Genomic DNA, 1,454 nt, shown 5'->3' with positions numbered 1-1,454 from the left:
AGACTAGATTATTTTCTGAGGGTGTATGGCCAATCATTCCGACAAGCTGGTCAAAAATACGTCCAAGAGATATGGGCACATGTTGTCTTTTTGTGTGGTTGCTTGTGCAGAGCAGTAATAGGCATTGGGCAGTTATAGTCGCGGGCTTGGGCGATACGATGCATATGTTAGTTTGCCATGATGACAGCGGTGTACCCGGTAAGCATGCAGAGTGGGATTTTTGGCGTCCTTACGACGTGGCATGCCGTGGGGGACAGATGGTAGAAAATGATGATATCGCTTGACAGAGTACTTTTTTTTTATTGAGTTTCTTGTGAGATTTGCTCTCGTCATGACTGTAATCGTAGCTGTGTGGTATTTCCAAAAGATCCGTCCACCCCATCCATTGCTTTGTCTTGTCCCTGTTTTTGACCAAAATAGAGCGCCTGCACGACACCGGTGTATCCAAGTATGTAAAATAAAAATAAGACCAAAAAAAAGAGAATAGACCCAAAAGAATTCAATACACAGGAAGCTTCAAGAATGCTTCAGGTGTAGACACTTTACTCGACAGCAAAGTCACCCTGGTCGTCCTCCATGTGCTCGCCCCAGTGGACGGGACCGAGCTTGAGGAAGCGCATGCCGTCATTGCTGCTGCTGCTGCTCAGGCTTGAGCTACGGCGCTGGACAGGTTGAGGGCTGGATGTGGCGTTGGACTCCGCCGGCGAGGGAACTGCGGCGGCGGCGGCAGGCTCGGCCTCAGTCTTGGGCTGCTGTGACCTCTGGACTTGAGGGTACGAGTTGGAGGTAGTCGGAGCCAGCTGGAGGAAGCCGGTCAGAGGGCTGTTGTTGGGGAAAGACATCTTGATGATATATATATGTGTGTGTGTGTGTGTGTTCTGGTTTGAGACTATATTCCTTTGAGGCTCCGTGTATACCGGTGGGGTTGTCAAGACGAACACCAGTGGTGGCTATTGTAAGATGTTCAGACTAATCACGACCTGTGAGATAGGCAGATGGGCGAGCAATGAGGAGAAGCGTGGTTTGAGAATGTAGACAGAGGAGAAAACGAGGGGGGAAATGGGAGGTGGTGGGATGAGATGGCAGCTCTTTATGCAACAAGTCCTGGACAGTAGATCCTCAAAGAGGGATTTCATGACAAGGGGACGGCACTCTCAGCTGACTTGCTAGAGGTGTCCCTGGAGTGACATTCATCTTAAGGTGCGGGCGGCCCGCTAGACTGGATAGGAAAGGAAATAAAATAAGAAATAGGATAAATTAGATAAACCCAAGATCTAAAACCAAAAATAATTAACCAAAGATAAAAAAAATCAAAAAAAATCAAAAAATAAAAGTGGATGGGGTGGGCGAAGAGATGCCCATCCCTTCCACTGACCAGAGATGTGACGAGAGAGGCGCAAGCGCTTGCCCTGGACGGGCAATCTTATCCAAACATCACATGCCACAAGCAAAAA

The 1,454-nt window shown here is 48.3% G+C and overlaps 1 protein-coding gene across 1 annotated transcript; it reads right to left on the bottom strand.

Moving 5' to 3' along the window:
* Nucleotides 1-542: 542 nt before the first annotated feature.
* Nucleotides 543-842, bottom strand: PpBr36_00321 (uncharacterized protein; the record flags this gene model as incomplete). Its single annotated transcript, XM_029887514.1, has 1 exon — nt 543-842. The coding sequence occupies one exon, from the start codon at nt 840-842 to the stop codon at nt 543-545; it is 300 nt and encodes a 99-aa protein (XP_029751629.1).
* Between the last annotated feature and the right edge of the window lie 612 nt (nt 843-1,454).

This window comes from Pyricularia pennisetigena, chromosome 2 (assembly GCF_004337985.1).
Source record: "Pyricularia pennisetigena strain Br36 chromosome 2, whole genome shotgun sequence".
Classification (NCBI taxonomy): Eukaryota; Fungi; Ascomycota; class Sordariomycetes; order Magnaporthales; family Pyriculariaceae; genus Pyricularia; species Pyricularia pennisetigena.
The sequence above is the reverse complement of the archived record's forward strand: the minus strand, read 5'-3'. Positions and strand labels throughout refer to the sequence as shown.